Genomic DNA, 25,300 nt, shown 5'->3' on the forward strand with positions numbered 1-25,300 from the left:
TAGTGACAAGAAAGGAAAGAACAACTTGGCAATGAGAGAGTGGTTTTCCTAAACGCTTGCCTGCCCCCTGGGCCACACTGATGGTGCAGCTGAAATCACAGCTGTGGACTCTCGAGCCATCCTTTTAGCCACTACATAACTGGTCTTCATCTGGTGGATTGGGACCTACAACTTGTTTAAGCCAAAGTCTAAGGTGGGCCACATCAGTGGTACTCTCTCATATTTTTCCATGTAATGGTTTGTTTATTAAGAAAGGGGAGAAGAAGAAAAAGAAAGGGGAGGAGAGAATGAAAATGATGGTGTATTTACTAAATGTGCAAGGGGGTAGTGGCATCGCAGCCCCCCCCCCCAATTTCGCATCCACTGTCTGCACCACTCAGCTGCATGTTTGATGGAATTGTAAAGGGGCTGTACACACATTCAGGCATTGCTGTCCTCTACCCAGACCTGGTTGGCCAGAGTGTGGGAGACCCAGGACCTCACATCTGTAGGCAAGTAGAATGCTTCCACCCTTCCACTGATTGAGCAGCTGGTAGGAATAATCCCATTCCGCTGCCACACACACATTTTGTAAATGTGTGAGGGGAGTCATTTCTCTCTCTCTCTCTCTCCCTCTCTCTCTCTCCCTCTCTCTCCCTCCCTCTCTCTCTGTGTTCAGCGTGTGTGAGGGAGAGATGGAGAAAGGAGTGTATAGAGAAAGATAGGCACATGAAGTAAAAAAAATAAAATGGGCCCACTGTTTCAGGTTGGTACTAAAGGGGGATCATTTGAACACCCAGAGAGAGAGAGAGAGATGGAGAAAGACCTGTGAGGTAAAAAAAATAAAAATGGGCTCAACCTTTCAGGGTCTGCACTGAAACTGTTAGAAACTGTTGCACAGCTCTATGTCATCTCTGAAGACCTGATTTAGCTTGCAACATCTAGAGGCCTTCTTGGAATACTCTTTGGCAGCTGGCAGTTGTTATTCTGACTGAGACAGTAGTCTCCTTGACATAGTTATTGCTGTTCTTTTTCAAGCAGCGCCTGCCTGAAAGGGCTGGAATGACGCAGTTAATGTCTCTCACTGGCATGTACACACCTTCCTGTGACAGCTGACTCACACCAGGGACAACTCCAGGGCTAGAATTTGGCAGCGGATGAATGTTTACTTGGTACCAATTTTATTGTGGAGTCTGGCCTTGGACTTTTACTCCAGCTCATTAGAACAAGTATAATCAGTTTATGTTGGTGATGGAAATGCCTAGATTAAACTAGCATATATCATTCTTGCTGTCTCCCAAAGAACTGTGCAGAGTGCTTAGAGTTTAGGGAAACAGCCAATTAATGCAGTGTTTGGGAGAACGTGTGAAGACAGAAGATGATAACTTCATCCCACGTTTGGTCTCACAGGGATTTCAGAGTAGACCAAAATAAAATTTATGTGCTTCCTTTTCCCTGCTAGGTGGATGCTGAGCAATATTATGGGGAGCTAGAAGAGAAATTGACGGACGAGTTTAACGCGGAACGTAGCCGGATTGCACTCAAGCGCCTTGACATGGCTTTTGTCACATTTCAGGATGAAAGGATGACAGCTACGTGAGTATTCCCTATTACTAATAATTGTTCTAGGAATGTGTTCAGTTCACACTCAAAGTCTAACACCTGTGACATATTTAGGGTCAGAAAGGAATTTCCCCCCCAGGAACATTAGGGATGTACAAAGCTACCTTATACTGAGTCAAACCATTGGTCCACCAATCTCAGTATTGACTACACTGACTGGCAAAAAGTCTCCAGGGTTTGGGGCTGGGGTCTCTCCCAGCCGTACCTAGAGATGCTAGGATTGAACCTGGGACCTTCTGCATGCAAAGCAGTTGCTCTACCACTGAGCCACAGCCCTTCCCTCCTAAGTGACCAGTGGAAATGAAATGATCTCAGTCTTAATATTTAGCATCTGTCTTGTTATCTATAGGCAGGTGTGAATGTTAGATACATGTAGATTATTACATAGACAATCCAGTCATAAAATGGGGGGCTGGATAAGATGATCTGTGAATTCCCTTACAGCACAATTATGCTATATGGGAGGGGAACTGGACCACCTTCCTCCAATGGTTACCTCTTTTTCTCTTTCCCAGTATCCTGAAGGATTACGGCCGCATCTGCTGTCGCAAGCATCCACAGCAGTCCTCTGTTACCACAGTGGTGAAGTCCCATTGCTGGGGGGTCAGGTATGCCCCTGCCCCCAATGACATCATCTGGTAAATTCTAGTGCTTGTGCTAGCTTGGTTTTCAGGGAGCATCAAGACAAGGAGCAAGTTCAAAATGTTGAAATGTTAAGATTTCCTGTTATATATTTCCAGGCTTGCAAATCCACCACTTCAGACCCTAGGCCAACCTTCCCCAATCTGGTGCCCTCCAGTTGTTTTGAACTACAACTTCCATCAGCTCCATCTAGCACATCAGGTTGGGGAAGGCTGACCTAGGCAGTGACATAAGGCAAGAGAGAAATGTCAGTGTTCCTTTGGGTGCTGATTTCGAAATGTTGGTGCTTGGTCATTTTGGTGCTTTATGTAGTCGCTATAAAAATTTACTACATAAAAATAGAGCAAAATGGATAAAACCATAATGAGGGTGACTGATGTTACCAGGCAAATGTCCAGGCAAATAAAAAAAGGCCTTTACTTGCTCATGCAATGATGCTACCCGCCTAATTTTAGATGATGGGAAGACATGAAGGAGGACCTCAGATGGTGACTGTAGAGTTCAGAGACGCTCATGTGGCAGAAGGCAGTTCTTTTAATATATCAGTTTGTGGAGGGGGAGCTGTGTTATTCTGTGCTGCAACAAAAACAGCAAAGTGTCTTGTACATAAAAGGCTGTTTTATTGTGGCATAAACTTATATGGACCAAAGTCCCCTTCATCATTTGAATGAAGAGTAATCCTCATTTGCAGGTGTATTTATACAGATAGCTGGGGGGGGGTGTACACAGTGAGTTCAGTGTCTCTGCCTTTTTCAGTTTGTTTCCCTCTAACTTCATTGCTTAAAACCCTTCTGTGTGTATATAAACCTATAACAGGATTATACTTCATGCAATTGATGAACTGAACTCGAGCCCACAAAAGCTTATACCATATTTTATTTCTAATGGCATCTTCGAACCTTAGTTGGTTATGCTTTAACGTACCATTTCTGATGGAAGAACAGAGTAAAACAATAGCACCATCTGCTGACTAAAGTTAAAACACTTCAGCTGAAGACATAAAAGTTTATGATGAGGAAACAGTTCATTTATAGCTCCTAGAGGGGCACCTGACAAACTTATCTGATTGAAGTGAGTATTCACCTGTAGACGCTTCCAGATCTCTGCATTCCCTAGCAATCATTGTGCTTTTCTGGATGTGATGTGCCATCGTGGCTGGCTGGGCATCCACAAAGCAAATGATAGTTAAAAACCCAACTAATGCTAATTTCAGTAGGCACCATCTATTTCCAGCATGTTGTAAATGACTATAAATCTTGTCCTTATGCACAGTCAGTATATTTTTAGCTAGATATTAAGATTTATGCAGATGTCCTAAACCCCAAAGGTTTAGAGATTAAGATCTCTAACTTCACCAACCTGGTACCCTCCAGATGTTTCAGACTACAGCTGTGTTGGCTGGGCTGATGGAAGTTGTAGTCCAAAACATTTAGAGAGCACCAGGTTAGTGGAGGATACTCTAGCCTACTGGTGGGTTGCCTTCCCTGCACACCACATCCTGTCTGTACTTTCTTTCTCGTAGGGAGAACTTATCCGTCAGTGGCGCTTCATGGTGGGTGCGATTTGTCCTGCTCAACATCTGCCTCTTCATCCTCCTCTTCTTCCTTACCACGCCCGCCATTATTGTCAACACCATGGACATGTTCAACGTTACACGGCCTGTGGAGAGCCTCAAGGTGCGCACTGCCATTCCTCATGAGGTTCTTCCTTATTGGCACCAGAGCCCAGCCATGGGGAGGATAACATCCCCACTCCCCGCCTCTCTAGGCTTGCCCATTCCATGTTCATCTACCCCAAAAGAGGAAGTATACCTGTGAATAATACCTCTAGCTGAATGTCCTGATAATGAAGCCTTTAGCACTGCTATGTGCAGGGGAGCCAGAAAGCCAAGGCTTCTGTGTGATGTGTATCATCTTCATCTTTGATCTGCAAATGTGTACTGAAACTGACTAGATTGGGGGCAATATGGAGAGAAGCTACTTCTTTTCAGTAAAAGTGCTCAGCTTATTCCTGTTCTCTCCCTCTCCCAGAACCCTATTGTCACCCAGTTCTTCCCCACGCTCCTGCTCTGGGCCTTCTCTGTGTTCCTTCCTTTCATTGTGTACTATTCCGCTTTCTTCGAGTCACACTGGACAAGGTAACTCATATCCTTACACTCCCAGTTCTTTAAGTGGCTTTAAACTGGAAACAAAACCCTGTTGTTGGGGTTAGATTTGTCATGTTGATGTATAGTTTTGGAGATTCTCTGGGGATGTACCTGGCCATGACAGCTGTTTATATATATATATATAGAGAGAGAGAGAGACAGAGAGAGAGAGAGAGAGAGAGACACACACACACACACACACACACACACACACTTGTGATTAACCAAACAGAGGTTTTCATTATATTAACAAAACGTTTCAGCTTCCACCTTCATCGGCTGCCAACACACAAATGCTGTTACCAAGATGGCAGTTATAGAGCTTTGAGGATGGAATGCTCAGAGGGGCTTCATTTGCAGAAGCTAAGTAGTGGTGGTACTGTCCTCCAGGTTCAGGCCATGTGGTGCCAATGTGTCCAGAGAGTATATCCAAAAGTTCTCCCTTTTGGTCAATGCTGCTGGATCTGCTGGCATCTCTATCGCTGTTATGGAAAAGTCCAACAGGCTGTGACCCTCGACGTTAAAATGCTTTGCAACTGGTTGCTCCACTTTTTTTTGTCAAGATTGCTGACTTGTTGTTCCTGAAGTGCGTGCTTTATATATATATATAAACTCTCTAAACCCCAAAAGAGCCCAGACTATCTCTGTTTTACTTATTTTGTTATAAATGTATTCATAATCTTCATGGAAATTAAACAAATCCTAGATCTGGAGAGGTTTTGAGCAAATTTTTTAGTATGCAAGGGTTGCTACTTTTTCATTCCTTCTGGATCCCACCCCTTAAATCAGGTTCATCCTGAGGGCCGCATTCCCTTATGGGTGACCTTGTGGGGGCCGCATACCAGTGGTGTGTGGGGCCTGAGGCAGAAGTGGGCAGTGCAATGGATGGGACTCTTCTTAATCTTTTTACAGTAGGCTACATTCCAGCTACACAAAAGTAAGAGGTACATCTCTCCATCCTTCATCCAGGCAAGCAAGGGGCATTGTTACAGGGCAAGGAAGCATTCCAGGCAAGCAAAAATACTCAAGAGTGCAGATAGGTGATAGGTGTGGCCTGGGGAGAGGGTGTGGCTTAGGGAGAATCCCAGTGGCCGGATAATGAGGTCTGGAGCACCACATTTGGCCTGAGGTTCACCACCCGTGCTTTATGTCAACCCCCAAATCCCCACCCTCCTTTCTCTGCAACAAAATATAATTGTGCAACCAACATTCAGACAGCAAATAATGTATTTTTTATTTTAGATCCTGTTTAATTATCAAAATGTCTTAAGTGGTTTACAGTAACATTCTAGTCACTGAATCTGGGAATTTTGTTGTATCATTTTGCAAAATTCCAACCTCACTTCCCCTGGCTTGTGTTATTTTGCTGGTTATATACCAGCAAAATATGCAAAATATATGCAAATATGCAAAAGTAATCAGACCCCCTCACCAGTGCTCTCATATTACTGAATTACAAATGGTACATTGTAATTTTGTTCTGTATGGTATTTTATTTTGAAACACTGAAACTCAAAATCAATTATTGTAAGGTGACATTGGTTTTATGTTGGGAATGTTTGTAAGAAATGTAAAAAACGGAAACATGTTGCTTACATAAGTATTCAACCCACACATTAATATTTGGTAGAGCCACCTTTTGCTGCAATAACAACTTTAAGTCTTTTGGGGTAGGTGTCTACCAGCTTTGCACAGTGTCGGAGAGATTTTGGCCCGTTCTTCTTGGCAGATTTGCTCCAAGTTGTTCAGACTGGTTGTATGTCGCTTGTGGACCGCAATTTTCAAAGAGCGCCACAGATTCTCAATGGGATTGAGACCAGGACTTTGACTGGGCCACTGTAGGACATTCACCTTTTTGTTCTTGAGCCATTCCAATGTTGCTTTGGCCTTGTGCTTGGGATCACTGTCCTGCTGAAAAGGAAATTCCTTCCCAGGCGTCAGTTTTTTAGTGGACTGAAGCAGGTATTTCCCTGCATTTTGCTCCATCCATTCTTCCTTCAATTTTAACAAGATGCCTAGTCCCTGCTGATGAGAAGAATCCCCACAGCATGATGCTGCCACCACCATACTTCACTGTAGGGATGGTGTGTCTTGAGGCATGGGCAGTGTTAGGTTTGCGCCATACGTAGCGCTTTGAGTTTTGTGCAGAAAGCTCTATCTTGGTCTCATCTGACCACAAAATCATTTCCCACATCACAGCTGGGGCACTCTCATGCATTCTGGCAAACTCCAGATGTGCTTTCAGATGGTACTTTTTGAGCAACAGCTTCTTTCTTGCCACCCTCCCATACAGGCCAGTGTTTACTGGTGCACCTTTACTCCACTCACAGCCACTGAACTCTATAGCTCCTTCAAAGTGATTGTTGGCGTCTCTGTGGCTGCTCTCACAAGTTTCCTTCTTGTTCGAGTGCTGAGTTTTGAGGGACAGCCTTTTCTTGGCAGTGCCTGGGTGGTGTGATGCAACTTCCACTTCCTGATTATTGATCCAACTGTGCTCACTGGGATATCCAAACACTTGGATATTATTTTGTACCCTTTTCCTAATCTGTGCATTTGTATTACATTATCTCTCACTGCTGTAGAATGCTCTTTGGTCTTCATTTTCCTTCAGATCCACAGCCTGACCAATGATCCTTCAACAGTGAGGTTTTTATCCTGACAGTGTGACAGCAACTTTAATGGTTCACAGGAGGAGGCCAATGGTAAGGTAATTGTGTCCTCGATAGGGTAACTTCTTTCATCTGTGTAAACTGGGAGCTTCCACAGCACAGGGGTTGAATACTTATGCAAGCAACATGTTTCAGTTTTTTATGTTTCTTACAAACATTTCCCAACATAAAACCAATGTCTTCTTATAACTGATTTTGAGTATCAGTGAGTTAAAATAAAATATCATACAGAATGAAATTACAATGTACCATTTGTAATTCAGTAACATGAGAGCATTGGTCAGGGGTCTGAGTACTTCTGCAAGGCACTGTATCTCTGTGTGAAATATGCTTCTGTTTTCTTTTAGGTCAAATGAAAATCAGATCACAATGCACAAGTGTTACTTTTTCCTGGTGTTTATGGTTATCATCTTGCCTTCACTTGGATTGACCAGGTATAGAGCAACTTGCAGATGTTAATCACAAATCATATTCTTCTTTGTGAAGCTTCCCAGAGTGTTTGCAGATTTAATGCACACCTTCCCTTTTCACAGAACACTCTGCAATTCAGCCCCCCTCTGATAGGGGTCCAGCAGTTCTGCATAAGTACTTGGCAACAGTTTAAAGCCAGTATTGAATCAGCAGCTATTGAGATTCACACAAGTGTGATTTCCATGTGTGGCTCAAACTACCACATAAAATGTTGTTTTTGAAGTGATTTTCTCATAGTAAGCTTATTGTCACATAAAAGAAGGATAATTGAACCCCCAGTTTCAAAAGAGAAAATCAAGTTCACTTACAGGTAAATTTATTTGGGATTGAGACTTGACTTGGCACTCCATTCTGCATTTCTAAATGGATAAAGATGCTTTCACAGACAGAGAAAGTGAAAAAGGCAGTAGGTGGTATTTTATGACATCAGTCTTTATCTGTATAAGATGTTCCTAGGTTCACTTACTCCATTTCAGGTTACAAATGCATATTGTAAAAGAAGTCTACACACAGTAGAAGCGCTTAGTGTTTTGTGATATTTTGGTTGGCCTAATAAAAGGATTGCTGTAACATGGATTGTGGAACTTCACATGCAGTAGGGAATCCTGACCGATCATGGCTCTTCCTGTGTGTATACATAATAATATACAAACTAAAAACTTAATATGTGAAGCAGTATTCAGTTGCATGCTTCGTTTTGCTATTGGGCTATTCCTGGGACCCCTACAGAAGAGAGTGGATATAGTTACATCGTTGGGCTTGTCTTTCTACTTCTTCATGATCACATGGTGGACTAGCTGTGGGAAGATGTACATGCCACCAATAGCTCTAATAAAGTTGAAGGAATTAAGACAATGGCCAGGTATTATAGAGGTGAAAAGTATGTAAACTGGTCACAAAATGATAGTAATGCTGTACAGGTATCTTGCTTATGTGTAATGTAGTATGACATCAGAACGCACCCTTAACTGAAACTACCAATGACCTCTGTAAAGATTAACTTGGTACATTCTTGGTACATTAGCTACTTCTGTACCAGCTATTGAACAATACAGACTCTCAGTCTGTAATGTACCAAGCTGAACTTTCCTAGCTAGTTTACCTATCTTGCTTGATGGCCCACCATCTCTAGACATGTGGAGGAGCAAATCACAGGGGAGCCAGTATGAAGTTTGTTGGCTATATAACAAAACTCCTGAACAATGTTTCACAGTGAAATATTTATTTATTTATTTATTTGTTGTATTTATATACCACCCCATAGCCGAAGCTCTCTGGGCGGTTTACAATAACTAAATAATCTTTTGGGTGAGTGTTTTAACAAATGGACAGCTTTCCTGATTAGCCACCGATGTTACTTTCTGTAGTAAATATGTGAAACATCCAGCACTACAACCACAATCAGGCCCTGCAGTAGAGATTCTGTAATAAGGCTAGACTAGTAGTGGCTGCCATGGTGGGGCAGAGCTGCCCTCCCAAATACTGGCGTCACTTTAGCTTACCTGGGCGAAGCTGGAACGGGGCAGCAGTGAGGTCAAGATGTCAGGGATGTAGCAGTGAAGCCAATCTGGTGCTCCTGCTATTGTCATCTGTCCAGCCATCACCTCTAGTGGGCTAAACCAGTGGCCTGGGGAAAAGGCTCCTACGCATGCATGGCCATGGAAAGTTTTTCTTGCAGAACAATAAGCTTCTATTCCATTCCTGTTCTCTGTGTTCTCCTTCCCCAGTTTGGATCTCTTCTTCCGTTGGCTCTTTGACACCCACTTTGTGGATCAGGCGGATATAAAGTTTCAGTGAGTATTGTTGAACACAGAGCATGAAAGAGAGATGGCTCACCAGCTCTGTGAGTGAGATGAGTGTCTTTGCTTGTACGTATAGCATATGTTTGCATGAGAGATGTGGTGTGCACACATGGCCTTGGTTCTCAAAAGTTTCTGGAAATGCCAGTTACTATCAGTGTGTCCAGAACATCAACCAATCTCTCTCTCTCCCCCCCCCTTCCCCCTTGATTTCTTTCTGGGTAGGTGTGTTTTCCTTCCTGATAATGGTGCCTTCTTTGTCAACTATGTTGTCATCTCCAGCCTGATTGGGACAGCCATGGAACTGCTGCGCATCCCTGGACTCATTGTCTATGCCACTCGGCTGTGCTTTGCCAAGTCTGAACCGGAGCGGCTCCATATCAAGCGGGTTTGCAGTTTCGTTATTTCCTGACTCAAACTCAGCTGTATTCAGTCCTGTCTTTGGACCAGAAGACTGTACTCTTGTCGCTTCTGGAGTCTCCTGAATCTCTAGGTTTCCCTGTTGTTAATGTCTTGTCCAGAAGCAACTCTGTGCTCTAATATCATAAACTTCTGTGGGTCTGGAAAAGTCCCCAACCTGGCAAAACTCATGAATGGACAGGGTGAAGCTTCAACTCCTGCAGAGATTTATGAGAAGTGTCAGCTTAGTGCAAGCTTTAGTCTTGGAGTGTTATAAGTAGGATTATGTTCTATGTGTGTTATCTGAAACACACTATGCAGTCTGCACTCTAGAGCTAAATTTCATTTCTTGAAACTTAGCTTTCTCTTTTCAAGAAAGGCATTTTCTTGTGCATCGTTTTTACATAAATAATTATATTTTTTATAAATGTCATGCTACTCGTGAATGCTTCTGTGCAGGCACATGCCTGCGCTGAAGCGTGCCCAAGTAGCATGATGCTTTCAGGCAAGGAGAGGCAAACCTTGGCTGTGATGGTGTGTTGAGGAGGAGGAGGCGGCAGCAACAATGAGGATGGGGGCCTAGTGGGTGGGGCCTAGTCAGACTCTAGACAGGGGTAGGTTTCGAGACCAGGGGAGGGGAGGGGAGGGGGTGATTTGGAGACCATGGAGGAAGATGGCAGAGGTTTAGACATGCTTGGAAGGGGAGGGGGAGAGGTTTGGACCCTGGGAGGGAAGAGCTTCAGCGACCATTGTACGCAGAGAGGGCTCTGGCAACCCGTTGTGGTGGGGTTGGGGAGGGGGTGAGGGGGAGTGGTGGGGAGCAGCATGGCAGAGGGGATGGAGAGATGTCTGGGGGGCGCCTGGTAGAGGGGGTAGGGAGAGGCCTTGGAGTGCTGTAGAGTGGGGGTAGGCAGTGTTGGCAAGCAATGCGAGCAGGGGTGGTAGCCCCTGGTACATATATATTCATGACATTCTAGCCCTGTTTGGGAGTTCACTCTCTCAAGAGTCCAATCATGTGAGGGGGAGAATGGACTGCGCTTGCACTCATCCCCTTTGATGTGTCACCACCTGCTTGCCCCCACCATCTTTCACACATTGGAGGGAGAAGTTCTGAAGTGGGGAGTCTCCATGTGTAGGCTCCTTGTGTAATTTAGAACCCTGATCATGCGGGATTCTGAATAACAGAAGGCTCCTCATTTCAGGGTTCCTCCTCCAATGTGTGAAGGGTGGTGCAGCTGGGTGGTGGGGATGCAGTGGAGAGCGCCTTAACACAATTCTAATCACATGAGTATTGGACACCACAGTTGGGCTTAACCATGATCCTTAACCATGGTTAGCATTAGCCACGGTAAGCACTGTAACCTAAACCCTGCTTAAGATCTGAAAGATATTATATGTTTTGCAATCTCTTTGTACCATGACTTGCCTCCTAAGTTTTGCTAGTCCTTAACCATGATTTAGGTCCTTAGATGTAATGCTTAACCATGGTGAAGGAAAACAACCCACATTTGCACATGGGCTTTTAAGTATGCAGCTCCAGCCCTCAAGTGTTTTTCTAACTCTCCTCATGATGAAGTTGAAGTAAACAGGATGAATGGGCTATTGTGTTTTCCTTAGAACCAAGCTTATGAGTTCCAATTTGGATTGGAGTATGCCTGGACCTGCTGTATATTTGCTGTTGTCATGACCTATAGCATCACCTGCCCCATTATTGTCCCTTTTGGTGAGTATCTGTGCCAGTCTACAAAAACTCCTGTCCTTGTCCAAAGTCATTTCTACAGGGTCTTGAAACTAGCCCATTACAACCTAAGGAGCTACTGTAACAGAAGGCAAACAAACAGTGATGGCCACTGTGAATGGAGGTTCTGAATGGACCAATTTCTACAAGTGTAGGAGCAAACACTTTTGGAGTTACATAGACGTAATCATCTGGCAAAATAGAAAAACAGCTAAATACAGATAATTCTAGTAACTTCAGATAATTAATAGTCTGGTCAAATTATAGGATGTACAGGGAGGATGGTGGGAGAAACGTAGATGGAGCTGTTAGATAGGACGGCTGCTGAATTTTCCTAGTATGGATTCAGGGCAAAATTTGGGGTTATGCTACATTGCAACTGGATTTCACAGTTAAAGGCAGCATTACCATTTTGCTGGATTCCAATTCACTGGGCAAATGCTATGCTGCTATACTTTATACATTTAAAATGGCTAAGACTTTAGATCAGGAGTAGCCAGTGTGGTGCCTTCCAGATATTGCTGGATCAGCCTGGCCAGTGGTTGGGAATTATGGGAGTTGTAATCCAGCAACGTCTGCGGGGCACTATGCTGGCTGTCCCTGTTTTAGGCGTTTTTATGCATGCATACTCAAAGTCATAGTGTTGATGCAAGGGAAAGGACTGTTGTACCTTAGTGGTAGAGCACATGTTTTGCATGCAGAAGATCCTGTGTTCAATCCCTGGCATCTCCAGGAAGAGTCAGGGGAAAAACTCATTCTGAGTCCCTGTCAAGCTGCCATCAATCAGTGTAGACAATACTGATCCAATCTGTGTAGAATGTGTGGCTCGGTATAAGGCATCTGCCTATGTTCCTATAGCAACACAAAAAAACACATACCAAGATATTCCAGGCTTTTCTGAATTATTAGCGTTCAGGGTTTGGGTTTGGGTTTTAATAAAAAGTAAATCTTACACTTACAGAGAGAGAAGGGAATGTGTGTAGACAGTATCCTACCTAATCGCTCAGTTAAAATTAAGCCTCCCCTTGCCTTCCTGTTCTGAACTTGGAGTACAAAGAACATAGTAACATTTTTCCACTGCACGTGCTGAGCCATGAAAGAGAAGAGGGCAGGCATTTTGTTTCCAGTGGATACAGCTGCACTATTTTCTTACTGGGCTAGCTAGTCACAGTTTTTTTCCTGAAGAGAGCAAATTAGTAGGCTCTTGGAACTTCTTAATTTTAAATGAATCTCAATCACATATATGAGGCGACATTTGTTTAGATTTCTGCTGTTTCACATGGATTTATAACCACCACCACAAATGTATACTTTCCAACCAGAAAAAACATGGCTGTGGGCCTGTGCTTTGCTCCCCGTTTGTACGGTATTTGTAGTGCTGAGGCTATATACGTGTACTGATTAGGCCTACAAAGCCATAATGCTGTGTAACTGTATTTTCAATGACAAGCCATAGGACTGGCCTGCAAAAGCAGCCTTCAAGGAGAAAATCCTTCTGGGGGTCTTCTTCCCAATTCCTGGGGGCGGCCATGTGAGATTTAGAGACTGGGGGGTGAAGTCAGGGCTACCTGAAGTAGCACAGTAAAGGGGGGGACAGTTGTTGGAGAACCAAGGCTAACTAAGCTCCAGTGCCAGAAGCTGCCAATTCCACTGCTAGTTTCTTCAGCAGTAAAAAGTATCATAGATATGATCTCTAGCTTTCCCTGACTGCTTTGTCTGAGGGCAAACAAGACGATACATTAAACGTATGATCACATATTCATTTCTTTAATTCTTTCTTTTAAATAGCTCTAATCCTGATGGTGGGTGGGTGGGGGTTTGCCCTGTGCCATTTTCCTGATGATTTCAGCACCACCAAAAAGATCTGCTGCTGTTTGCTTCCCTCCCAGGGCAAATAGTAGATCGGGGTGGAGGGGGAGGCTTTTTGTCAGGAAAACAGAATGAGAAGATTAAGTCCTTCCTCCCCTGGAATCCTCATCCAGACTGGGGGCCCACAGCTGCTATTAAGATATAGAAATGCAATTGCACATTTTGTTTGGCCCCAACAACCAGCTTGGTAAGTGGTGTTTCTTTCCAGGAGAGTGAAATGCTAACACAAGGAGAGAAGCAGAGAAACACTCTGTAGGTTGCCTTAATATTGGCTATTGGTCCATTCAGCTCAGTATTCTTGACTGCCAGCAGCTCTTCAAGGTCTCAGGCAGAGAGGTCTTGCTCAGCCCAGCTACCTGAAATCCTTTTAACTGAAAAGGCCAGGGATTAAAGCTGAGGCCTTCTATGTGAAAGTATGTGCTCCACTGCCAGCTAAGCTATGGGCCCTCCTACTGAATCCTCTGCTGCAAAATCTCTCTGGGTTCAGCCCTTTATCTTCTCAGCTATTGATGTCTCTTTTGAGTGACCGTTCTTTTGCTCCAATCTCTTTGCACACAGGCTTGCTGTATATGCTGCTCAAGCACATGGTTGACCGCTACAACATTTACTATGTGTATATCCCCACCAAGCTGAACCAGCGCATCCATTCTGCAGCTGTAAGCCAGGTGGTGGTCGCTCCCATCCTCTGCATGTTCTGGCTGCTGTTCTTCTCCATTATCCGTCTAGGTAGGCAAGTACTCCATCAAACGTCCCCTGAACTGAACTTTCTTCCCTTAAGCTTGGCGCTTGGCGCTTGATCACACTGAGGCAAAGTTGGGTTGCATTCAGACCCATTGGGCTCAAGGCCGAGTACAGTCATTTTTTCCAAATGTTCTTTGGAATGTTTTGTAATTGAGAGTCACAGATGTTTCTGAATAGGAGAACTGCAGCAAGTGCACCTGCTGGGATTTTTTATGCATGGTGATTGTGAAAATAATGGACAAATTATGCCAGTGATATGCTTATACGTAGGTCATGTAGCTTTGTTGGTGTCGTTGGCTGGCTCTGATGGTGGGTGGACTTTGGGACTGAAATGGTTGCTCACCTGTGCACTTAGACAGATACTCTATTACAGTTTCCCTATCTAAGCTGTCTATCTATAATATTTGTACTGGTCTGACATCTCGTTGATAAAAGTCTGAGCCACTGGAGGTGCAAGAGGCACATGGACAAAGCTGAGACTCTGACACTGGTTCTTGCAGGAATCCACCTCAGAGCCCAAATGGGTCACCTTGGGTAGGGGAGGACAGGAGAGGGAGGCACCACCATGATCTACCGGGGGCGGGGGCTCTCCTCTCTCCCTCTCTCCTCGGCACTGAGGGAGGGTGCCATCCCCAACCAATACATGATCAACATTAGCCTGCTTTACTCGCACATAGAGTTTCCAACAGGGAGAAGGAAACCTTGATCAATCAGAGTTCCCTCATGTTTCTTGAGAGCAAAGATAGCAGAAGGGAACTCAGTGAGGGCCAATGGAGATATTGGGGAAGGGGATGGAAGACATTCAGAGTGACTTGTGGGCCCAACTCCCTGTTTCTTATGTAAATATCTAAACTTGGGGACCCCTCCTCAGCGCACAGATATTGATGTGTATGAGATTTGCAACTTCTTATTTTAGATAGTATAGTACAGCCTTTCCCAACCAGTGTGCCTCCAGATGTTGTTGGACCACAACTCCCATCTTTCCTGACCATTGGCAATGCTGGCTGAGGCTGATGGGAGTTGTGGTCTGGAGGCACACTGGTTGGGAAAGGCTGGTATAGTAGGAATTGGGAACCCATAAGCCCATGTGACTTGTCTCTGAATCTCTGCTTCACTGAACAACTAAATCAGCAGTATGGTTGAAAAGAGTGGGTGGATGCAGCAGAAGTAAGCACTTGATGAAGCATGGCTTGGTGACACCCAAATTCTGTAAATGTTCAGTATCCATAGCTGAATAAATGTGAGGTAGATTTGAACCAACAAATGGGTTTGTTAAGTTGTGTGTGGTACTGACTGGGGTCTGAAGGGAACAGTGTTTGGAACAGGGCACATGGCTAGCTTTGAGGCTCATACCAGTAAGAATTAAAAAAGGGATGGGGAACCTGTGTCCCTCCAGGTATTGTTGAACTACAACTCCCATCATTCCTGATTATTAGTCATGCTGGCAGGAGCTGATGGAATTTGGTAGCCCAACAGCATCTAGAAGGCTGCAAGTACCCCCTGTGTGATTTACAGAAGCCTCGTCCAGATGTGATGGGCCTTGTACCTAACACAGGGTTTTTAGTCACTCAGAGTTAAGACTATTGCAAATAGTGAGCACATAGAAGCCAATGGACCCAATGCAGTTTCTCTGTTCATCAACGCTCTAGGCTCCATCCGCCCCATCACCATTTTCACCTGTGTGGTCCTTCTCTCCTGCATCCTTTTCTCCCTCTTTGGCCTGTGTTTGAAGAAGCTGCATCCAAGGAAGCCCTCCAGTTACCAGGTAAGAAGGACAAAAATGTGCCCAGTTTACTGTGTGCTGTTTTTTGCATTTGTTTATGACCACTTGTCACCTGAAGTGCATGAGGAAGGTCCAAGCATGGAGAACCTGTTCCCACATTATTATTCAGATACACAAACACACACTGCTCAAATACAACCACTTCCGAAATGTTGCCCTACATACATTTGCTCTGAAATGAGTGGATATGTGTGTTAATCTCGTACCAAAAAGTGGACACACGTGGCAGCTCTGCTTTGTTTTTTCTAGAACTCCCAAGATCTACCCACTAGAGCCAAATTAAGAAAGACATGCAGTTAGAATTAAAGAACTGGGTGCCTCTGAACACATTCTAAGCAGAGGAATTTATTTTCAGTCCCAGAACTGGACTGAGCTCACAGTCCCAGCAGACAAAAGCCCATGCTTTCTTCATTTCAGCATCCAAATTTAAGTGGGAAAAGTCATTTCATTGGTGCTGTTGTTAAACAATTGGGAGTTGCTGATCTACTGGTAAATCTCTGGCTAATTTGCTGTAGCTCTTGATCAATTTTCAGCCCACTACTTATGTCAAATGACAAACAACCTAGAGCACATAGAATCAACTCTCAACAATAAAAATCAGCTCTCAGCTTGCTACTAAAGAATATAGTACAGAAGTTCCAGTTTTGACAAGCAGGTTTGGATATTATAAGTCAGTGGTGGGGAATCTTTCTGGTTCTGGGAGCCAGACCTTTATCTGACACCACATGATTAACAGGTGGGTTGTCCCACCCACCGGTCAAAATCCCTTGCATGGGGTTCTCAAGCTTGGAAACTACAGCCCAAGGCGGTGTTACCAGCCTTATGCATTGCAAGCCTCCCTGCGCTTCTCCTTTGCTCCCCCGATGTCAGAGGTGCAAAGGAGAAGAGTGAGGAGCCTTGCAAAGGGCTTCAAAGAGCAGCACTAGGAGGAGCATCAGTTCCCATTGAATGGAAACTCCTTCCCCTTCCTTGAGCAAGACTGATGGGTGGTTGGAAGTGCAGTTTGCCCCAGCAAATGAACAGTCAGGAGCCTACATGAAGTTCCCGATTGTTCCTTTGAAGCCCCACCCTTACCTGCCCCGCACCTGACATCATATACTCCTTCCCCCAAATGGCCTGCTGGGTCAAGTTTGGCCCCTACTATAAGTGAAACAGTCTAAACTGGAAGAATTGCATATGTACTTATTGGTTCCGGATGAGTCCAAAAAGGAATTACAAAAGGCTTCAAAAGGGATGACAGTTCATTACAAAATTCATTACGTTACAATACAAAATATCAGCAAGACTTACGTATCTTTGTTGTCCCCTTTTTGTGGTTTCTTAATTATTTGGGGCTCCCACTCCCCCCTTTATGGCTGCATTATTCTTCCAATGTTACATTTTTCACTAGGGGCTTTGCCTCTGTGCGCTTTGCACACCAACTCTCCCCAGCACTCCCAAACCGCACCCCTCCCAGGCCCTCCAGTTATTGTTGGACTCCAGCTCCCATAAGCCCTCAGCCAGCATGGACAATGGTCAGGAATGTTGTTTTATTTAGCAGCATGCCTGGCACCAGTGGATAGTGAGGTTGGGTCCTGGCTGAGGGCCCCAGGGGCCATAGGGGACCCCTTGTTAGGGTGGGAGGGTGGTGCTCCCACTTTGCAATCTGCAGCAACAGGTCATGTAATCTGACGCTGCCATGGATCGTGCACCAGGAGCTCTCAGGAACACACATCCGTACAGACAGCACAGGCTTCAATAATAAATGCCCCCACTGCCACCTTGGGTGATAAAAGGGTGCACTGATTGAGAGTAGGTGGGGTGGGCGGGCCTATTTAAGCCCTGTGCTGCCTGTATCAGGAGGGGGGAGTAGACCATACAGTGCTGCAGGCCCAGGACAGGCTGGTGCCAAAGGGCCCAGTCATACCTGGTGCTGGCCTTGTTTAGCAGAATTTGTATACCGCTTAATTGTAAATAAAGCCATTTTAAGCAGTTTTATTTGATGGTAGTTGAATATCTGGAGGGCCACAGGTTCATACATACAGAAATTGTGGGAAGGATCCCAGAGTTGAAGCAACAAGTGCTGTCAACTTCCTCAATATTACCAACTTTCTGAGGATTGGTGCTTTAGTCACAGTGTCTCAGTGGGAGCCATCGTCTTCAGTCCTCAGCTTCAACAACCTATTCTGTGTATAAAAATCCATAGACACACCACCCCCATGATACTATGTTCGAATGTAGTGCCTAAATGACGACTTGGCTTAATATTAGAACATAAGAAGAGCCTACTAAATTAGGCCAATGGCCCATCTAGTCCAGGATCCTGTTCACACAGTGGCCAACCAGATGCCCAAAGGAAGCATGCAAGCAGGACATGAGTGCAAGAGCACTCTCCCCTCCTGTGGTTTGCAGCAACTGGTATGGCTTGTCCCCCCATTTAAGTCATACTGTAGAATGCCCCATGCCGACATCCCACTTGCCACAACAAGAGCCCTTTCTCAGGAGTTTGGGGGCACTTTGCGTAAGCTGAGACTGTTGTGACCTCTACAGCTACAATTCAGTCCATCTGCAAATCTACAAAATTACCTTTCAGTAAGTTATCAGATTAATCGGCTAGAGTGGGTCTGAATTTCATCACTAGGCCATTGCCAAATTTACAGTGCAATCCTCTACATGTCTATGCCAGAAGTAAGCCTCACTGAGATTAATGGGACTTTCCCCCAGGTAAATGAGTATATGATTGCAGCCTGAATCCTAAATCCAGTATCCCCTTAGGGCAGGGATAGGGAACCTCTGGCCCTTGCAATGTTGTACTCTTATCTCCCATCAGTCCTAGCCAGCATAGCTGGAGCATAGCTCAGAGATAATGGGAGTTGAAATCCAACAATATCTGATGGATGGATGGATGGATGGATGGATGGATGGACTGGTTGAGTTGATTTAGATGCCACCTTTTGCACGACAAGCTTTGCCCAAAGTGTCTTACAGCAAACATTCAAAGCATTAGGGTAGGGGAGAGGTCAGTTTACAAAACATGACAATAAATTCAAGTAGAACAAAAAACAACAATTTAACAAACAAAATAAATTCAATATCACAAAAGAAATAATCTAGATTTAAATACATAAGTAGAAAGAAAGAAAGAAAGAAAGAAAGAAAGAAAGAAAGAAAGAAAACCATCAGACAGTAGGGCTCCAGGTGCTCGTCTTGCCACACTCCAAGGAGTCTCAGCAGCCTGGCATCAGTTCAGAGGGGAAGTGTCCTCTCACCAGGCTAGATGACTTACAGCTGGCTGCCTCTTCTCTCCTCCAGGGACCAATAGCAGCAAAAAGGAAAATGCTGGGGAGGGCAATGGTGGTGAGTCCTCTTCTTCAGCTTCCTAGAAATTCCAACTGCTAGTATAGGTCTAAATGCACTCTGGAGGGTCCCAGGTTTGACACTCATGCTTTCAGGGGGATCATCTTTTGAGGAGTTACAGACAGGGCATTTGTCCCTGTTTTTCTGTCCCTCATCCTACTTTATACTCCTTTCCATCTGCAAGCAGATGTCTGAGCAGTCTGAAGGTGCCTTCAGTGATACAGAGAGGAGCAGCATCTCTTCAACCCCCAATTCAAATGTAAGTATATTTTTCTTTTTGCTGATGCCTCCCTCCCTCCCTGGTCTTGCAGTATCCCAGTGCTGTTACACAGGCAGATGCCTGTCAAAGTGCATGCGCCAGCTTTTCTACAAGTCATATCCCCTTCACCAAAGGGGAAGGAGAAAAGGAGGGATCTGGCTTGTTTGCAAAAAGAGTTACAAGGAAAGGGCCTCCTCACAATTTAACTTCCTTGCTCCTGTGTCACAGATGTTTGTGGCTACAGTGCTTCAAGAACCGGAACTAAGCCTGACGCCAGCAGCCTCCCCAGCTCATCAGTCTTATGGCACTATGGGCAGCCGTCTGGAGCAAGCAGAAAACATGGAGGAAGGTGGCCTGCAGAGCTTTGAAACAGAGCTGGAAAGCACAGAGGGCGAATACCGAACCGGGCCTGTGCTGGACAACCAAACCCGCTATCACTGACCACCTGTTCTCAGAGCAATGAGAAAGACCCGAGAAGCGTTTTGAGTGTTAAGAGTGCCAGGGGGAAGCATTATGTCCCAAGGCCTAGATTGTTCTGAGCTGCCATATCAGTCCTGCTGTAAACCAGTCTTGAACAATGGTTTAGTTTTGCTAATGAGACCAGAACATCAGGCTGATGCACAATGGGCCTTCAAGCGCTGCACCTCTCTTAGCCAGTGTTGGGATGGCAGCTCAGCTCTCCAGCGGAGATGGAACTAAGGGGGAGGTTCTGCAGAGGCGGGTGCAGCTTCCATTCTATACTCCCACCTGTGTCGTAGAGTGTTCCACACGTTGCCTCTCCTCCGGCTGCAGGGCTACAGACTGCCATTGCCTGGCTCTTCCGACAAATCTCTGATCTCAGTTGCCCCAATTTGTCTCCCTTGCCTTCTGCTATTTTTGCTTTTCATTTATTTTTTTGGGTATAGGGAAACATTTCTGTAACGTGTGTGCCGCCTTCTCTGCTCATGCCAACAGGAGGAAAAGACTGTCTAGATTTAAATAATGTGATGCCTTCAGTAGGTAGGAACTTTTCTATGAACCTTTGGGTGGGGGGAAAAGCAGAATGGTGAATGACTCCTAATGTGTTGGAATACAAAAAGTCCTAAATGTTTCCTCAATGCCACGGGGCCTCAGCGATTCAGTTTGCAGAGGCCACAGTCTTTCACTGCTGCAGTTGTTGCTTTTGCCCAAATCCACTGCCTCCAAAAAAGACTTGCCCTCTTTGTATGGCCCAAGTGACAGGCCTGGTTTGTCTCTGTTTTTCCAGGCCTATGCCTGGCTGCTTGTGTGCTTTATGCCCAGAAGAATTGCCATGTTCAGGTTTTACCTTATCTTAGTCCAACTGTGTTGGAACCTGCCTGATTCCTTGTTTTAAAACAGACTTCAAGGGGGAGATGGGAGTGGTGATGAAGGAGACTGTGTGGAATCTGAGCCTAAACAGGACCTGACAGCAGCAGAACTGTGTGTATAAATCCAGATCTGCTGCAAGCCCCTAGAACCTAGGGGTAGAATCAGACTTTTAGAGCAAGAGGAGCATGTACGACAGAGGAGCTAAACTGACAGCCAGTTCATGTCACTCATTTGCCCATTTTTCTTCATGAAGTGGGTCTCCACAACTATCTGATTCTCAACTCTTATAGATCCAGGTTTAAGCACATGGTTGTGCCACAATCACATCTAATTTAGCTTGATTGTCGGGGTTGGATGGCAGGCAGGGAGAGGGGACATTTCAACCCTTACATGACAGTAACCCCTTTGTACACCAGCATGTTTCAGTGTGGCAGCTCCCAGGCTCTATGATATTGCATGTCCAAACTGCCCAGACCCATAATCTCTTAAGAGGGTAAATTCAAATGATAGGTGTGGGTATCAGAATAGACATGCATGGGAATGACTCTGTTTTGCTTAGAAATCACCACTGTCCTACAGGCCTTTCTCTGGCTCAGCTACATCATATATGGGCCCACTAGATAACTACTTGTCTATAATTCAGTGTGCCAAGCATATTCTGCAAAGTCCTTCAGGGTAATGGAGTAGGTTTCTCTGAAGTGCGGTTATTTTCCAAACCTGTAATGAGGCTGTCCAAAAGATCTTAGGAGATGGGTAAATGCCACAAGAGAGTAAGCAAGTGCAGGGGGGGGATAATAGATGATTTGCACATAAATGAGAATTGCCATGTTTCTTTTTCTAGCAGGGCTCTGTCTTAAATCAGTTAAGCAGGTGACATTTTCCTAGTGGGTTAGTGCTCTCTCAAGCTAGTCCATCTGTGTTAGAAAAAGTTTGCCTCTTAGATTTCTGTTTGTCATCCAACTGTTAAAGGCACAATGGCACTGGGGGTGGGGGAGTAGGGAGAGAATTTAGATTCCCTGTCCATATCTTCAAGGCCTATTTTACATAGTACAGATCTAGAAGGTCTCCCACTAATGTTCACTAGGCAGAAAAAAGCGCCTCAAGATTATAGCTAAACTAAAAGAGACTTAAATTAGAATTTCATCTATGATTGCAATCTAGGACGTAAATGCCATTAAAGGCAGTAGGAATTGTGGCCAATTAGACCTGCTCCATAGGATTTCCTCTTTAAACTAAAGATAATTCACACACCTTGCCTAAGATAGAAACCCCTAAAGCACACTATTTGTTTTTACTAATCTGGCTGCATACGGACTGCTCAGAGCACTGTTCTTCAACCTTGGGTCCCCAGATGTTGTTGGACTACAACTCCCATAATCCCCAGACAGCATGGTCAGTGGTGTGGGATGATGGGATTGTAATCCGATACTGAAGAACAGTGCAACAGTCTGTGGCAAAGTCTTCAGGCAACAGTGCAATCCTCTACATGTTGATGCAAACCTAAGTCACATTGAGTTCAATAGGGCTTATTCCAAGGTAAGTGGGTAGAGGATTGCAGCCTTAGTTTCACGGTTGTGGGTTATAAGGAGCACCTATAGGGCCAAATTACACATTACATGGGGGATCAGTAACTGGATTGCTAAGTGTATTCCTTTTCACTTAAAAGCAGCTGTGGCAAAGGGAACTGGAGTGGAATAGCAGTGCTGGAGCCAAGGAGTGATTTATCTTTTCCCCTCTGCCATTTTCTCCATTTAAGCTGCAAACATGCATGTGCACGCATGTGTACGTGCATGGGCACACACACCTGCCAGTGGCCACACAAGAAGAAAAATCTAAGTACTGGTATTTTTTTCCCCAGCAGACAAAGAGCAGTTTGGGTGTGGGGACATTTAGTTTAGGAAAATGAAATGGACGGAAAGGGTTAAATACTTACACCATCACTGCAGCTGTTACACCAATCTAATTCATTACTATGCCTGCCAACTGCTTTTAAGTGGAAATACAGTGGAAGATCCAAGCCCAGATTTGCCAGGTATATGTATATGGCCATCAAAGTACAGGCCAAGCCTCTAGCTCTGTACTGTCCAAGGCTCTATGCTGAGAGGAGGAGGTCCCCAAGGCCTCAGACAGGGAGTACAAACAATCCTACTTGGAAAGCACTTCCATGTAGAAATTAACAGGCAAAGTGTTGATCATCTGATCTATTGTGATACATGCATTTTGCTGGATGAACACCATGCAGCTCAAGTGTACATACAGTAAATATGGATGCATAGTCCCATCTAGACATTTTCTAATGTACACAGCAACCCTGAGATCCTTTTAATTGGAGAGTGAACTTCAACCTGACCTATGCAATACACATGCTCATTAGCTCCCTTCATGTAGGGCCATGGAAGAGTCTAAAGCTTTACGCTTCACATTTCAGCCTTTCTGCATGGAAATAATAGGCTTCAATTAAGTGTGTTGCCTCCTAAGTAGTAATAAATGCAACAGCCCACTTTTCAAAAGGAATTTGTACCATACACAGTCAACTGCCCCCATCTAAAAAATAGGCAACGGGACAAATGGACATGTCAGTGAACAAGTGGTGAAAATACAGGGAGCCATAAAGCAATCTCCATCTTGATTGTAGCACATTTATTTTAATTAGATTACATCTAAATTGGGTTGTGGATTGTTACCAAAAACAAAATGTTTTTTGGGGGAGGGGCAGTTGGAAGCTATCCAAAGAGCACGTTTGGAGAGGAATGGTTTTAATTTTTGGTGTGTTCAGGTTTCACAGAAAAAGGTGAGACAGTAAATTATTCTTGCAGACTATGTCTGCACCCTGTGATGTTATTTCAGTCCTGTCCACTGTATTAGTTATTCTGTTCCAGGAGAGACTCAGATCACTTATGTTTGAAATTACACAGGTGGCAGAGTGTTGGAATACTGAATTGTTCTAGCACAAAAAAGAGCATGTGTGTGTATATATGTATACAGAAAGTTAAGAAGTCATGTGGTTACATAGGAGGACTGGCTTAAATAAAGGCGGCACACCACTTTGAAACTGGACTGGTGAGCAACAATCCTCCAGAAACCAGTAGGATTCTAATGCTCCAGCTTTGTGGGTATATATTCATATACCTTTCCTACACCCTGTAGGACTAACCCCCTTTAGCAATGTTTCGAAAAACATCATTGCCTCAAATAATATCACACATGTACCTGCTGCATGATGTGTGGTCATACTGTCCCTAATGCAGTCTTTTAAAAGCTTGAGGTGACTAGAGAACTGCTGATCCTGCAGCATCTGGAACTAGTTATGTCAGTGAAGAGGTTAAGATTACTCAGTTCATTTTCCAATGCAGCAGACCCTTCAGGACTGAATTTACTGCTTGTCTAAAGTTACAACTCTATGCCCTAGAGGTAAGCCCTAATGATATGCATAGTAGAGTAGGGCTTCAGATATATTAGGGGATGAGGCCCCCTCATCTAAACTGGAGCCTCTTTGATTTAGTATAAATTGCCAGGTATGCCTGTGCTACTCTCTGTGCTGGGCTTCTTCAAAGTTTGCCACAGGGAAGAAACAGTAGCCACTCAGTGCCTCAGAGAGGGGAGCAGCAGGCAGGTGCCCACAACTGCCAGAAATGAGAAGAAAAGCAACCATTCAATACTGGGGCTAATTTCAGAAAAGAATGCTTATGCATTACAAGCAGGCAGACAGGGTGGCATACAGGTATGTGAGGTGTGGCACTCCAGAATGTGACTTGGTCAAAGCAACGCACCTCCTTAACACAGCACTAATCTCATCACCCATATACACAGAGATTTCTTCCATGTTATTTTTGAGAGCCATTTCTGGTTGCTGTCTAAGGGTGGCCAAGTCCAGTGTTGCGGAGTTAACTGGTCCTTATTGCTCCCTCCTTGGATCCTGTGAAATAATCTTTGCCTATTCACATGCGAATGTAGCAAACCTCAAGACCCCCTGTGTTAGCTGCATCCTTTTATGAAGGCAAAGTGCCTGTGAGTGGGAAACTCTGGTCTCTTGTCTTTCCCTTGGCTGTTGCCCTCTAGGAATGTGCCAGAGTTCTGTATCTTCTTGTTATATTTATTGCTATGACCGTGCCTTGAATAAAGTTACTTCACCCAGCTGGTGCCTGGGATTGAGCACATGTTTATGCAGAATGATACTGACTCAAAACGAGGATGCCCTTGCTGAACTCATCAGACTCCTGAAAAACCTGCTTTTGTTCAATGAGATAGCAAGGCCAGGGTGGTAATGAGAATGAACATGTAAGTACTTCCAAGTCCATAGTGTGCTGTTGTTTTTAATCTCCAAAAGGAAACCAATCCACTATCAGGCCTAGGTGTATGTTCTGAAGGGAGGAAGGCCTTTTGAAGTCTACTCCACAAATGGACTTGGGGAGAAGGCATAGACAGGACAGGAAGCCATAGGTATCCTACTTACATCATAATCTTACTTATCTGTAGGTGTGGGAGAGATTAAGCACTTTTTCACATTAAATGATGGC

General features: G+C 44.6%; 1 protein-coding gene across 7 annotated transcripts in view; it reads left to right on the top strand.

The window, feature by feature from the left end:
• The window catches only part of TMEM63C (transmembrane protein 63C), a 136,563-nt gene extending 111,646 nt beyond the window's left edge, over positions 1-24,917 (top strand). For 4 of the 7 annotated variants that reach the window (XM_061611821.1, XM_061611823.1, XM_061611826.1 and 1 more), the window contains 12 exons: positions 1,442-1,575; positions 2,118-2,240; positions 3,767-3,920; positions 4,275-4,381; positions 7,407-7,493; positions 9,258-9,323; positions 9,555-9,717; positions 11,346-11,451; positions 13,894-14,061; positions 15,726-15,841; positions 19,380-19,454; positions 19,683-24,917. In XM_061611821.1, the coding sequence (XP_061467805.1) occupies positions 1,442-1,575; positions 2,118-2,240; positions 3,767-3,920; positions 4,275-4,381; positions 7,407-7,493; positions 9,258-9,323; positions 9,555-9,717; positions 11,346-11,451; positions 13,894-14,061; positions 15,726-15,841; positions 19,380-19,454; positions 19,683-19,895 (1,512 nt within the window). In that variant the 3' untranslated portion in view covers positions 19,896-24,917. The remainder of the gene's footprint in view (positions 1-1,441; positions 1,576-2,117; positions 2,241-3,766; positions 3,921-4,274; positions 4,382-7,406; positions 7,494-9,257; positions 9,324-9,554; positions 9,718-11,345; positions 11,452-13,893; positions 14,062-15,725; positions 15,842-19,379; positions 19,455-19,682) is intronic. The other 3 variants (XM_061611824.1, XM_061611827.1, XM_061611825.1) reach the window with 2 other exon arrangements.
• The last annotated feature ends 383 nt before the right edge of the window (positions 24,918-25,300 follow it).

The sequence above is a fragment of the Rhineura floridana genome, chromosome 2, assembly GCF_030035675.1.
Source record: "Rhineura floridana isolate rRhiFlo1 chromosome 2, rRhiFlo1.hap2, whole genome shotgun sequence".
NCBI classification, from domain to species: domain Eukaryota; kingdom Metazoa; phylum Chordata; class Lepidosauria; order Squamata; family Rhineuridae; genus Rhineura; species Rhineura floridana.